The following is a 12311-nucleotide window of genomic DNA, read 5'->3' as shown; positions in this document are numbered from 1 at the left end:
TGGGATATGCAGCAAGACAAGGAAGCAACTCCCTGAAGGATCTCCTAGATCTGGCTGTGACTCTTTGCCCAAGGTTACGTTCCTGCCATAGCAGCCTTCTCCATACAATTTTCTCCTTTGAAAGGATGGTAACCTCTTCTACTTCTCACCTTTCAGGTCTAGGGTTGGTAATGAGCCCTGCTGTTAACTAGCTCCAAGGATACCCCACTATCCCTTGTGCCTCCCCTTCAGTCCAGCCACAATGGTATAAATAAGCCCTTTAATAATCTCTATTCAAATTATCAAATTGGAGTGTGTCATCTGTTTTTGTCTAGGACCTTGATGATAATTATTCCTTGCTTTGTTAAAGCTATTTAGCCAGTATTGAGATACTAAATAACCAAAACAGACCTTGCAGTTTTGATTACCCGGGAATTAGCATGAAAAGACTGTCTTTTGAGAAAAAAGTATGTAACTACTGTAGTTGGGATGCCAAGTTATTTTAAAGTTTGCCAAAAGGAGCTTAAAAGACAAACTGTGTGGGCAAAGTGATTAAAATGACGAGGCTTTTGTAACTTGTCCTCAGTGCCCTATGGTGGAAACACAGAGCATTGGTTGCTATATAAGTGAAATAGCAGTTAGATACAGCTTGATTTCTCAAACATGTTCTTGGTGGGAGCTTCATTGAGATCTAGAGTTTGAGAAATCCAACACAGCGAATGAAGGCATGCTGTGCACGGTCCAGCGTGTAGGCCCTGGAATCACAGAGCTCTGGGTGTGCGTCTCAGGTCAGCCCATCATGGGTGAGGCTCTCTGAGGCTCAGCTTCACGATATGTCAAATGAGGATGCTTTTCCTTACCCTGTTTAATTTACAGCCTTGTTTGAAAAATGAGGGGATGCTGCCTTACATCATTTTTAAAAAGGTAGAGTAATGTTTTCTATGGATTACATGAAATATTCATTGTGTAATCATGTTGAAACCTCTAAAATGCTCTCAGAACAACAACAGGAAAATATGGAGAGTACTTAATAAACCCGCAAGAACATCAAGGAACAATAAGGATTAAATAATTGGGTCTAAATCTTACAGTTTAGTGATGTAGTTTATCTGCTCTTATAAAGGACATGTGAATTATATCAAATTCAAGTTGCCCAACATGCTCAATCTGGGTAGATTTTGGATATTTTCTACAAAGTGCAGTGTCTCATTATTGTCCCCCATAAAATCTTTATCAAAAGGTTTTGTATTCAAGAACTTTTTAACTTACTCTTTTAATTTAGTTTTTACTCTTAGAGACTATGATCTGTTCATTATCTTTTTTTTTTCTTTTTTTAAATTCTTAAGACTGTGTTTGAAGTTTACATTTTTCTCCCCTCCAGAGTCCCCTTCCCTGTGTTCTCTTTTTTTCTTCACTGGAATCAGTTCAAATCACATGGTGATGTCAGTAATTCTTAAAGGGACACCATTCATCTAGCTGGTAACCCACAGCATTAGCTTCTTACGACCATTTCTCTCCTTATCTTTTCCTCTCTTCCCTCTCAGATTATTCTTCCAGCAGTGTATCCTGAATTCTGTGTACTAATATAGGCTCTGCTAATTACTAAGCTGTGTGTCCTAGGTTAAGTTATATAACTCCTCTGGAACTCATTTTTCCCCTTGGTAGTCTCATTTCTCAAATGGAGACCTCCATATTTTCTCAACAAGAAAATAATAATACTTTGTAAGTTGTTAGGAAGATGAATTAAGATGATATTTGTATAGTACTTAGCAGGGTGCCCAGAACATCGTGTGCATATGACAATTGGTAGCCACTATTGTTATTATTTTAATTATTACTCCTAATAACAAGTAGCAAGGGTGATCCCTTTTTCTCATGTATTGTTTTTCATTCATCATCCTTTAATGTTTTTTGTATACTTTTATTGTTTGCATTGAAATATGTATTTCAATATTTTAGCCATAATCCTTATAGGAAGTATTTCCACATTTAAATAAAAAATAAGTTTAAAAATAAAAATGAATAATGCCTTTAATAAAACTTGAATTAATAATATCATTTTAGCTATAACATTTCTGTTTTAACATTAAAATGGGGTTTTTCAGATATCAGAAAACCAGGGCTCCGGTGAAAATGTCTCAGAGTTTCACACTAGATTCTAGTCAATGATAAGAATGCCAATGAGATGCAAAATGTCTCAGTGATTGACATAGTGCTGGTGAAAGTGGTGGAGAAACTACGGGTATGGTTTTTTTTTTAATTACACCAAAGCCTTTATATATCTTGTTCTTCTCCTAATAATGAAAACATTATAAGTGAGAAAATAATAAGACCAAGGGAAAACTTTTGATGGAACATACTAAATTCAGAATGTTTATGACTAATTTGACTGCTACGGGAAATTGAGACCTCTGTGAAAAAAATGAAACAATAATATTAATATTATTTTAAATTCCATATAAAGACACACTATTGTGTTACTTAAAAAGATAGTCAAAAACAAGTATAACATTTTCTAATTTTAAAATATATTTTTAAAGGACAAAAGAAAAAGCAAACCATATTCCCTTAGTAATCAAATATTATAGTTCCAGAATTGGCCTCCTGATTCCAGACCACAGCACTGCATTTCAGTATTTACCTCCTACTTGATTTTACTTTTGGTAAGAGGATACAGGTCTGATAGTTATAGTCAAAACTAAAAGAACCTAACTGTTTTTAAAATCCTACTCCTTAGAGATGAGGAAGTATTTTCACTTACAGGGAAAAACTCAGTACCACCTTCATTTCTGTGACTCATCCTTAGGTTGTACTGGAACCAGTTTGCACACACTAGTGAGAGTCAATTTTTTGCACATCTTTTCCCAATTCTGCATTCAGTGATACCATATTGGTAGCTCCAATTGGCCATGGTGAAAGTATGGAAGTATTTACACCATGGAAATCATCAAAGGCAAAGGTTACAAATCAGAGCTTTTTGTTTTATTTTTTTGAAGAGCTGATTATTAAACTTTTACCAGTACACTGCTAACCTAATCCCTTGGGTACTGTTGATTTGCATCTCTGAGTAAAGGGATATAGTCTGTCTTGTTAACTGCTGTTATCTCTAGGGTTCACAACACCAAGTAGGAAATCAATAACTATTTGTTTAAGGAAGGAATGAACAGAATGTCTGTACAATGTATAATTAGAAAATCCATTTTCACTTTATAAATTCTTGAATGAAATTCCATTGATTTGCTATATCTAAAGGCTACACTGGATGAAATACAGTCCAAATATTCCCTTCAAGAATAATAAACCAAGGCTTACATTTCATTGTTAATTTGCTCAAGGACAATTAGTTAATGGCAGAACTAGCATAAGAATCCATTTCTCTCCATTTCTTAGTACTCTTTTATGAAAAAACAATGCCTATTTGTAGTTAGACTTTTAAACTGTATATGCAAATGTATGTAGGGAATGCAAATTAGAGCATCTTTTAAAGAAAAAAGCAAATATTGTGATGATCAATAAAAACAAAATCAATTGCCTCAATAATGAATGAATACTCCAGAAAAGCATTAATAAGAGCAATGTGCATCCTTAAGACATTGACCAAGGTAAAAGTTTTTTGCATTTACAAAGTGCTGTCTTTCCATTGGTACTCTCAATTATTAGAGAGTCTCAAGAGAAACAGAAAGGTAAGTGTAAAGGGACTCATTATGTTAGAAATGTACTTAAAGGAGGAGGTACAGAAACTCTTTCCTTTAAATATAGAGAACAAGTAAGCAAAGCATGCAGCATTATATGTAATTGTTCCAAATTCTGCACACCTACAGCATAGCAAGGGAAAAGGCATGCCATCAAAGCGAAGGGTAGAAACCATATAAAACTCTGATGCAAAGACAATGGACACCGCAACAAAGATCTTGATAGACAAAGCAAACCACTCCAGAACTCCCAGATGATAATATGATACAACTGCTCTGGACCAAATGTCTTAAAGAAATGAGATTAAGAAAGCAACATTTCCTGAGGTCATTAAAACCCAAAATGTATAGTCTGGGATTGGTGTAGTTTCTAGAAGCTCAAAGATGATAAGGTTTATTAAACAAAATATTTGTTAGCCTCAAGATTTGCAAGGGAATTAAACTGGATCCTTATTCCTTGGACTATGAGAATGCAAAGTCCCAGAATTAAACAAAGTGAAGATAAAATATCACAAGGGACATATTTTATCTACCAACTTCCATAGACTTCTTCTACCATATATTTCAAAATTTTATATAATAGGAATGTTTAAAGTTTTGCTTAAGTCTATGATTAATCAAGTCTACTCCAGAGAATTAATATTAAAGTACAATACTAGTTTAGTTTAATGTTTAAGCAAGTAATTGTGCATAATTTCCATTACATAATAAAAAATTATGAGTAGCTAAGTAATTTACTAAACGCCCCTTAAAAAATACCTAAGAGTTGATTCTCACACGACCCTATAAGGTAGGTAGTATTATAGCCTAAGCTCAGAGAAGGCAAGTAAATTGCCAATGTCATTCAGCTTGTAAGCAGTAGAAGCAGGATTTGAAATTAGGTAATCTGCATTCATAGTCTGCACTTTCAACAGGTGTACTGTCCTGCCTATCTTATGATTTATTTGTTGGGAGTGCGTAAAAACTCAGAATTATATTTAACTCAACAAGTTTGAAATGTATGAAGGGCACTGCCTCTTAGCGAGTTGACATGAGTAAAAGTGCAACATAATAACTGTATGCCTTTTTTTCCATAAGCATAATAGGAGAGCTCCTGCTCAGATCCCTATAGCATAACCACTTAAGAAAAATGACTTAGGAGCTGAAAAGTTCGAAGCAAAAGATTTTCAACATGTATTAAAGTATTTTACATAAAAACCACACTCTCATAGCTTAATGTATGCAAATGAGTTTGGGTTCTTGATATTTACAGCTAGCCAAATCAGAGATGAGTAAGTTCAATCTTTGATCTTTGTTCCATGAAAATCAATAAGCAAGGACTTGAAAAACTGTCTCATTGAGGAGCTAGTATTCTGTTTCTCCAGGCACTTACGAGCAAATATTAATTCCACTTTACATATGATGTGCAACCTTTAAATGCTGTATGAGGTTTAAATCTAATCCAAGAAAGCAATTTCCTTGAAAACACATTGCCTGTGTTTAGGGACTGGTATTTTAAAGTGTCTGCTAAAAGAATACAAAAAATAATAATGGTAGGAAATTGAAAGAACAGAGACACTCACCCTAGTTTTGGCATCGATCTGACCACCACGATCCAGTAAGAGCTTCACCATGTTTGTGTTTCCCCTTTTGGAAGCCACATGCAGAGGAGTGATTCCATTCTACACCGTGGAAAGACCAAACAAGAGCATGTTGGGTATGACAGGGCATGATGGTGATGGCTTCGTATTAGCACAAAGGAGATTGTGACCTATTTTGTAATTTTATCTGAGGTTTCTATGGTTTCAATGCTTTTGATTTTTAAGGAACAAGAAAAGCACACAAACCACAAAGCACTGTAGAGAATGATAAATGGAATGAAACTGCATAACTAAGTTAGTCAATAACTACAACACATGTACTGAATGTACACATCACAGTCAAGAGACAAAGGGAGAACTTTGGCATAATATTCAATAGAAACAAAATTTCAGATCCTACCTAGATAGAGCCCTAGGCTAAAGTCTATCTTTCTTATTATAACACTTATGTACTTAAAGATTCTGGGATCCTAAAGTTTACTGTGCTTAAAAATAGAGTACACATATACATATCAATACCCAATGGAAAAATGATTCTTAAAAACACCTTCTTCAGAATAATTCAGTATGAAAAACTTGAAAATAACTCAATGTAGTTTCAGAGAATAAGACTTCTAAGGACAAAAATACTATATACATGAATTATATGTATTTCTTTTCTTGGCTATCATATACCATCATTAGGTCAAGGATGTGTACCTGATTTTTTGGTATGTTATGATTTTGCAAATATTCAAGTACTGCATTTACTGATTCATATTAAGTACACTGAGTTTTATAATTGTCATGTAAGTGAATTCTTTCCAGTGAAAGCATACCATTAAAACTATAACACAACATAATGTCTTTTTACTATTTCAGTAAGACTCCTCATATGAGCAAATTCTCAATTTATTAAAAAAAAAAATCCCTGTCAAATTGTATGCCCTACAGTCACTGTTAGGACATAGTATAAATGTAGTTATACATTTTATACTTAATGTTTTAACAGTTTAATTTTTTATCAACTTGAAGCTGTTTGTTCATGATTCGTGGAGTGACCTTTAAACGTAACTGCTCATACTGATGTGAGAATCAACATCTTCCTTATTGCAAATGATTTGCGTGCATGTGAACTGACACACTATTTTTCACGTGTTGGGTTGTAACGACTTCCTGTGATTTGAAGGGAAAAAAATGGAAAATCTAATATCTCCAGCACAGATAAATCCAGGTAAGGAAAAGGAAATAAAATCTTTATCATTGTTAATTTTTACTTTAGTAAAATGCCAAATTCTCTGGTGGTCCAGTGGTCAGGACTCCATGCTTTCACTGCCAAGGGCCCTGGTTCAATCCTTGGTCAGGGAACTAAGATACCGCAAGCCATGCAGCATGGCCAAATAAAATAAAATATAAAGAAACTATTTTAATCCATACCCTGGCTGTGAAGTCCACAGCAGCTCCCCGGTTTAGAAGAAGAGTTGCCACATTGACGTTTCCATAGTGGGCAGCAATGTGCAAAGGGGTGAAACCACTCTGTGGAAAGCAAAGAAAATGACAGTCAGTAAAGCATTTCACCTCTGTATGTTGCAGTCACTGGATTAGTGAAGAAAATCACATCTACCTAATACGTGAACAATGCAATTCAGATCATAAATGCTTTAATAAGACTTTTTAAGTTTCAGTGCTATTATTTAAATTTAGTGGTAAATAAGTCAACATATAAACAGGTAAATAAATATCCTACATTTCTTGGCAACATTATTTCCAATTACATTAACAATTTATCTATTTATGAGATTTGTTATCTGTATGAAACCATGTTTCTTGAGTTGATTTAGCTTTAGAACAAAACGATATGATTAAACAGCATATTTTTCCAGCCATAGAAGTAATATAATTATGAATAAAAAATGTTTTCTCCAGAGAAAATCTCAAAATTTCTATTTTTTTTATTTGTTTGTGTTTTGGTTTGGGTGTTTTTTAAAATGAAAAACAGCATTGGTTGATATTGTATCTTTGGAACTATGAAAATATTGTGAGAAATTCTTACAGAACATATACAATTCATCTTACATCATTTACATTGTCCTGACATTTCTATCCTCTTTAACAACTATGTTTAGTCAGACTATATTGTTATAATGAAAAAAAAGTTAAAAAAAATTAAACAATATACTTGGAATTAATATGAATATAAAATAAAGAAAAAATTAAGTAGAACCCAATTTTGAATGTTAATTAAACCAAACTTTATCAATAAAATAAGATTGATATAGAATAAAATAAGCAAGTTGAATCAATTACATGAGCATTAGAGAATAGTTTACTATCAGAATGTTTTAAAAATGAGTCTGAAAATCTTAAATGGAAGAAAAGCATATTTCCTTTCTTTTTTTTCTAATGAAAATTTAGTTAGAAATCTGCCATTTTCACAGTAGAAGCATATTAATTCTTTTCTTATTAAAGTATGAAAAGAGGCATTATTCTTGCTCTCCATAATATTCATTGCTTAATAAAAGATTATAGGAAAAATAAAGACTGTTCCTGTAAAACTGGATATCAAATCCTGCAGTTTTGAGGATATTTTGCATTGTTCTCTTTTATTTGAAATGAACTTTGATGTGTATAATACTGTTTCTAAGAAACATTATCTAAATCACAACCATTATTTTTCTATTCACTTGATATATAGATTTTGGTGACTTTATTTTTAAAATGGCCTAAATAAGCATTCAGATACCTTAGGTAATAGAAATTCCTCTGTGCTATCAGCCAAATTAGCTGCAAATAATTTCTGACTGTAGCAAATCAAGACACAAAATAAGAATAGTAACTATCAATCCAAATCCTACTCTTGTGGTCATGATATTTTTATTTTGTGTCTACATGATGGCAAATATTAATGTCAATATAGAAGAAAAAAATCAGTCTACAACCTGGCTATTATTTTATAAAATGCCAAACTTTAGTATTTTAGGAAATAATTGACTAGATGTTTTTCATTTTTATCTTGATATTTCCTGTCACCCAGTTATATCCTGAATATGCGTCTTTTATTCAAGTTACAATTTAATTTCAGAAAAACACAGTGACTGCTGATGAATCATTTTCAAATTATTCAAGTATAATAATATTACTTTTCCTATTTGCAGAAATAAACTAATTTATCTTCTGACACAGCCTCATTGAAAATCCATGATGATGCCTCAGGCTGTGACTCTTGGATCAACATGAGGCTGGTATAAGCCCCTCAGAGGAACTTTTCCCTGAGTAACATGGAGGTGGAAGGCTCAGGTCACCTTCCTACAGGACTATTGATGGAGGGGTTTTCCCTCTTTGTTATTCTATTGTCCCCGAAGAAATATTTCTAACTCAGTATGTAGCTACTCAAATTGCTGCTTTCAGCATAATGATTAGAGCCAATACTGCTTTAAAAAATGTAAACGATTACCAAAAATCACCTACAAAAGAAAGGTATTAAAATCAGTAATTAAGATATATCAATTTGTATGATTCCAGTCTTGAGCAATTTCACCAAGCAGTTGGGCTTTTTAAAAAAAATCTCTGACCTAAGTTCCACACTCAGACGTGGAACAGAAGAAATGATATGAATAATTCAAGTCTATTCACATCTCAATGGGTAAATTTGTCAATAAACAAGATATTAGGTTTAGAAATACACTACTCTCGGTAAATACTAAGTGTGAATGCTCAAAACCCCCATAGGCCCACAACCCAGTGATCATATGAGATGTTAGTCTAAAGAATTCCCTCAGCAAAGTGAAAATCAACCTACATAAGCAGTCGCTTGCCTTTGAAGATTAATTTTTATAATATAGGTTAATTTTTATAATATACTTTCAACAATGTTTGTGTTAGTGCCTCGTATACCACACACACCCCGCCCCCCCCCACACTCTCAGAGGCTTCTGAACCAAATACTCTTGTTGATTTTGTTAATTGATGGGACTTATTTAGGCATGTGGAAAATAGATGATTTCATGACAACTATTGTAAGAAAGCAAGATAAAAGTAAATGCTTTGCTCATGATAGGCTCAATATCATTACTGATTATATACAGTGTGGTAAAAATAAAAAGAATAGAAGGGCAACTGCAATTAGGTAAGAGGATGAAACAGTGGCAGAGAAACCTCCTTAAATTACACTTCACTAAATTCTAAATGGAGAATTCTCATTAAGAAAGGAGGTCACATCTCTTATTGGCCAAAAGTTAATAATAAAGCTCACTTAGTAAAATATATATTACGGAAGAGTCTTGTTTCATGCTCTACTCTAATAAGCTATTTAAAGTTTCACTGATTAAATAATGCTTCAAATACATGCTATATTAAAATTTTTGAATTATCCATTTGCCTTAATTATGGGCAAAGTTTCCAAATTAATTAATTCCCTAATAATGAAAGTTCCAATCATTAGTATAAATTAGTGAGCATTTATTCTAATTGGACAAAAAATAAAATAAAAACAAGGTATATTTTGATATAACCGCAATACTGTACCTCGGTTGTCCTATTCACCATCATCTGAAGCAGTGTTGTGTGGGAAAAAGAGGGAAGATATTACACAGTGCAAAATTAAGGAAACATTCAATCTGTTCTCTGCAATTGAATATACCGTTCCAGCATGCCAAAATGCATTCTACAGAAAAAAGACAACTATAACATTATACAATTATATCTTTCTAATTCTGGTTCTATTATTTTTTTTACCACAAATAGAAATAGAATGAATAAGCAGATTTCTAAAAAGCTGAACCTCACCTTTTAAAGAAAATTATCTTGAGGTTTTTTTCTGTTTTCTTACTGTACTCAAGAGACAGTCCCCTTTTTTTCTGAAATACCTCTGAAAGTAAATTATCCCTTTTGATGACCAGAAGTAATTTTGCATTATCACCATGGCCTACTTCTTCATCATCTCCCAGGAGGAATCTGGTGGCCGAAGAGTGCCTTTCCACAAATGTATGCAGCTTTTACCTTGGATTGTACGTCAGCGTTGTGATCGTTCTGAAGCAGGAGTGCAGCAGATTTGGTGTCATCTTTCCTAGCTGCAATATGCAGAGCTGGCAGCCTCACTTTCCCTTTGGTGTCATTCTCCAGGAGGACGGCCACTGCTTGGTTGTGTCCTTGCTGGAGCGCCACCGCCAGGGGCGTAAAGCCATCCTGGTGAAACACAAGAAAAAACCTTCCGGCAACTTTTGGAAGCCTGGGATTCACCTCCAAGAAATAGTGCATCTAATTTTCAAATTAATGATTAAGATTGACAAGGAAAATGAAAGGATTAATTATTACTGTGAAGATTAAAGCAAATTATCATCATTTGTTGTACTATGTACTGGCTTCATCAGATTTTTTAAAATACCCATTCTATTTATTTTTCAAAACATCTGCATTTCCTAACAAAGCATAATGCACACAGGATGTATTCAAATGTGTTTTGAATGTGAAAATAAAAATTTGAACCAACCCTAAGTAATGCCTGCTTATGGAAAGGAAAATGCGGGATGGGTAGAAATAATGGAGAACAAGTCTGACTGAGAATCAAAGATATGGTAGCCAAGACAGGGAAATAAATTACATGATTAACTATGCAAGTTGCTAAATATCTCACAACAACTGTTAATGGAATGGTCTGTTACCAATTAATTTGGGAAGTTTAGGACATAATATGATCTAAAATTCTTTGGCAAATAAGCCTAATTCATTAAGTTTGCACTTAGTTGAATTGTATATTATTTAAATCATTTAGATATAAAATTGTGCTAAGTAATGTAAAGAAAATCAGTCTTTCAATTCGAAACTTAACAAACAATTAAAAAATAACAAAGATCATCAAAGTTAGAGGAGCCGTAGATGTAGATGGATAACCACATTAGAAAAATTAGAAGCTATGTTTTCTCTCTAGAAACAAGTATTCAGCAATGGAAAGGTGATGAATAAGTAGAAAAAATATACGTATATATTCTAGGCTCTGTTAATGTGAAAACCTCCTTTAATTCACAAAAGCTTGAAAATAAGTCTCAGAGTTAAATGTTTCCATTCACAGAAGAGATGAGGGCAATTGGATATGGTACATCTATTGAATATATTCCAGAGACAGTGGCAATTTATCAGCATCTAACTACTCCATTTGTTTTCAACAGTAATTTTTTAAAAGGTAACTGTAGACTTCGGAGGGAAAATCATTTCCCTCAAATGCATCATATCATATATGCACTACCACAGTAAGAGTTGAATTTTTTAAATTAGAATTGAATTTTAAATAAATACATTACTTAATGGAGTGGAAGAGTAAAGCATGTAGTGCTGTAAGATGAAAGAGAGTAGCCTAAATTTAGAACTTTGTTTGGCACAAATTAAGCCCTCTGTGAAGGAGGAAAGAACAAGCTCATTACCATGCACACATTTAATTTGATTCCCCCCTGAAACACTGGGATAGTTTATATTAAAAGAATGTGAACTTTATTTTTTCTTAGAGACAAGTCATTTGCTGACAGCACAGAACCTAATTAAAAAGTTTTTAGCCTTCAATTTTGGTAACATTCAGGAAGAAGGAAGAAAGCAGAGAATTATAAAAATGGTACTGGACAGACAGAGAACTCCCTTCAGAGAATTTAACTTTGGACCTCCACCACATGGATTTCATTCTAATCTACACTTCATGGGAGAAGGGTAAAGATTTGAAATGATTTTTTGAAGTACCTTCACTAACTCTATGAAAAGGAAACCTATATTAAAAATCTGTAGCTTCATTTTTCATCATTTATTTACCAATGCTAACTGCTATAATTATGGGAAATTTCAACACTTTAAATATTTCTTTTCAAACATGAGTTTCATTGCCATACTGAATGATCTCATAATTATCTGATTTTTAAAGTGGTCACAGTGTCTTGATTAGTAACTAAGTTTTGCAAATTAGGGCTACTAATGGGTTCAGGCTAAGTGTCTTCTTTAGGTATATTCATACATGTACACACAACTGTAGAAGGTATTTAGCAATATAGCCTAAAAGATCAAATAGTAATCAACCATATAGCCCTGTGAAGATGTTATTCAT

At 33.2% G+C, this 12311-nt stretch overlaps 1 protein-coding gene across 32 annotated transcripts in view; it reads right to left on the bottom strand.

Annotated features, from left to right (window-relative positions):
- ANK2 (ankyrin 2) overlaps nt 1-12311 on the bottom strand; it is a 688006-nt gene that overhangs the window by 144968 nt on the left and 530727 nt on the right. For 16 of the 32 annotated variants that reach the window (XM_082389568.1, XM_082389584.1, XM_082389586.1 and 13 more), the window contains exons 6-9: nt 10229-10414; nt 9755-9778; nt 6668-6766; nt 5234-5332 (exon numbers count right to left, since the gene is read on the bottom strand). In XM_082389568.1, the coding sequence (XP_082245694.1) occupies nt 5234-5332; nt 6668-6766; nt 9755-9778; nt 10229-10414 (408 nt within the window). The remainder of the gene's footprint in view (nt 1-5233; nt 5333-6667; nt 6767-9754; nt 9779-10228; nt 10415-12311) is intronic. The other 16 variants (XM_082389582.1, XM_082389587.1, XM_082389588.1 and 13 more) reach the window with 1 other exon arrangement.

Source organism: Balaenoptera borealis (assembly GCF_965194805.1).
Source record: "Balaenoptera borealis genome assembly, chromosome: 4".
Classification (NCBI taxonomy): domain Eukaryota; kingdom Metazoa; phylum Chordata; class Mammalia; order Artiodactyla; family Balaenopteridae; genus Balaenoptera; species Balaenoptera borealis.
Note: the sequence above shows the minus strand (reverse complement) of the source record. Positions and strands in the feature narration are given on the sequence as shown.